This window comes from Metarhizium album (genome assembly GCF_000804445.1).
Source record: "Metarhizium album ARSEF 1941 chromosome Unknown scaffold_125, whole genome shotgun sequence".
In the NCBI taxonomy this organism is placed as follows: domain Eukaryota; kingdom Fungi; phylum Ascomycota; class Sordariomycetes; order Hypocreales; family Clavicipitaceae; genus Metarhizium; species Metarhizium album.
This window is the reverse complement of record NW_024467699.1, coordinates 1-2,282: the sequence shown is the minus strand read 5'-3', so window position 1 is coordinate 2,282 and position 2,282 is coordinate 1. Positions and strand designations below refer to the sequence as shown.

At 53.6% G+C, this 2,282-nt stretch overlaps 1 protein-coding gene across 1 annotated transcript; it reads left to right on the top strand.

The window, feature by feature from the left end:
• Positions 1-207: 207 nt before the first annotated feature.
• MAM_08469 (uncharacterized protein) lies at positions 208-2,240 on the top strand (the record flags this gene model as incomplete). The annotated part of the gene is made up of 2 exons (XM_040827266.1): positions 208-2,165; positions 2,228-2,240. The coding sequence occupies 2 exons, from the start codon at positions 208-210 to the stop codon at positions 2,238-2,240; spliced, it is 1,971 nt and encodes a 656-aa protein (XP_040674738.1).
• Positions 2,241-2,282: the final 42 nt, after the last annotated feature.

Sequence of the window (2,282 nt, the reverse complement as noted above, 5' to 3'; positions counted from 1 at the left end):
AAGCTGTATCTCGCTTCCCAAACATCTATCAACATAGCTCAGATCCCAGCTTGTCCAGGACATCACTGCGATGTCGTCGCAACGACCGGGATCATGAAAATTTTGCGACAGGGGGCGTGCAGCTGAACTCAAGCAAGATTGCCAGCTAGAAATAACAGGCAAAAGATAAACATACACATACTTTAGCGACAACGGCAGTATGTCAAGATGAACGCTTTTGAAGAATTATTTACACACTTCCCAAATTTTCGGATTATCGTTTGTAGAGATTGCAAGTTTGCGGTGGTCCCCGACCAGATAAAAGCGCATCTCAACCAAAACCACCAGACGCTCACGGCGAGTACGAGGAAGAACATCGTCGAGCAGGTGGGTAGGCTCGATCACGTTGCGTATAGGACAGAAGACGTCATCTATCCCGTCGCCGTACAAGATGCGGTCCGGGAGCTCGGCCCAGTCATAGAGCAATGCTTTGAGTGTAAAGAGTGCGGGTTACTCCGGGAGAGTAGAAAAGGCATCGAGGCACACTGTAGGAAAGAACATAATTGGAGCAGCACAAAATCCAGAGGAGGGCGAGGAAGCTTTAGGAGTCAGGCTGCCAGAAATCAGCCGTTCACAGAGGGGCACTACTGTCAGAGGTTCTTCAAATATGCGCAGTGGACCAAACTCTTCAAAGTGTTGCAGGCGGTGCCGCATGTACAGAGCAGCCATCACGACTTCGAGGCTGACACGAGGGCGCAAAAACTGGCAGACGGAGCTACGGATGAATTGAAGAGCAAGTTGCAAGAGCTCCATCGCCAAAGAGAAGTAGGTGTCAGCGACGTCAGGTCTGCGATGGACCCGTGGCTGGACCACACGGGCTGGGCGTCACATCTAAGCGGCTTTGAGAAAGAAAAGCTCAGAGCGAGCTTGAACGCAGCACCGCAGCGAGAAGCCGACGAAGAGGGCCGGCAGGTAGTCAACGAAGAGGAGAACGCCATCGAGACAGCGTGTAGGGCGACCGGAAGCGCGATCAAAAAAGCCATGGATATCAGCAACCCGTACACGATCCCCAGAGCGGCACTCCACTACGTGAATAGGAAGGAGACTGGTGCGGAGAACAACGAGACGCCGTTCTACAACAAGCACAAAGCCAGCACATTGAAGAAATATGCCCGGGTGTGGGGTTCGCTCTTGAGGTATCTGTGGAGGAGTCAGACGTGGGAGAAGAAGCCGGCTTACCAGCTCACGACCGGGCAGAAGGCGAAGTTGGAGACGGTGCAGAGGCTGGCAAGGCAACCGATATCGAATCTCCGCTCGTCGGAAAAGTCGGACGCTAGGGGAAAGCTCGAGTGGGCTGTCGTTCTTTTCTGGGCAAGCATGCTCGATCAAGAGCTACTCGACAACGAGTTCGAGAGTGGATTTCTCAGCGCGGTGGCGGTTCTCGGGCTCGACACGGACGACGCAGGTTGGGTGAAAGTATTCAATTTCACCCCAAAACTGGCTGCCATCGTGACGATAACTAGAGCTCTGGTGATATGGATGGCTTATAAGCAGAGGCAAGACCACATCCACCAACTGACGGAAGAGGAAGGTATGGGCGAGGTGGAGGCCAAGAAACGGGCAGTCAGTGTTGTGGAAGGGGTGCACACCATGGTACCGCGGCTCATATGTTTGCAGGAATACGGCGGGGTTGCGAGCCCGATGGATCGAATACTGCACATGAAGACGTATGGCATGAGAATCAGATTCACGGAGAAGGCCGCCGCCAGAGTCACTTGGATGAACAGATGCCAGGAAGTCTGCATAGACAGAGTCAGCTTCAGCATGGGTGATCTGAGGGATGCGATGCACGGGCTCCAAGAAAGGTGCCAGGACAGGCTTGTGAAGCAAGTGATGTTTCTACAGCGCGAGGAAGAGCTGCCAATCTTGCGTCTGGAGAGACTGTTCGACAACCCGAGCGATCTCACCGAAGGTTGGAGTTTCTTAGATGATGAGAGGAACGAGGAAACTCTCGGGCAGATTAGGAGAGCGGATGGTAAAGACGTCGACAGCAGGAAGTGGCTATGGAGCAGGCTGATGCGAGAAGACCACTTGGTGAAGAGGTTCTTACTGAATGACGACATGGCCAAAGTCGAGGACTGGACCGGGCTACAGTGGAATCTGACACAGGTCGAGAATTACTTCAGGTCAGTGACACTGTTCAAGGAGGAGCTGATCGTGCTGTGCCACATGGCGAGCGGTGCTCCAGCCAGAGGCACTGAAATCACAAGCGTCAGAGCCGCGAACGGAGAAAGCGGAGGGGG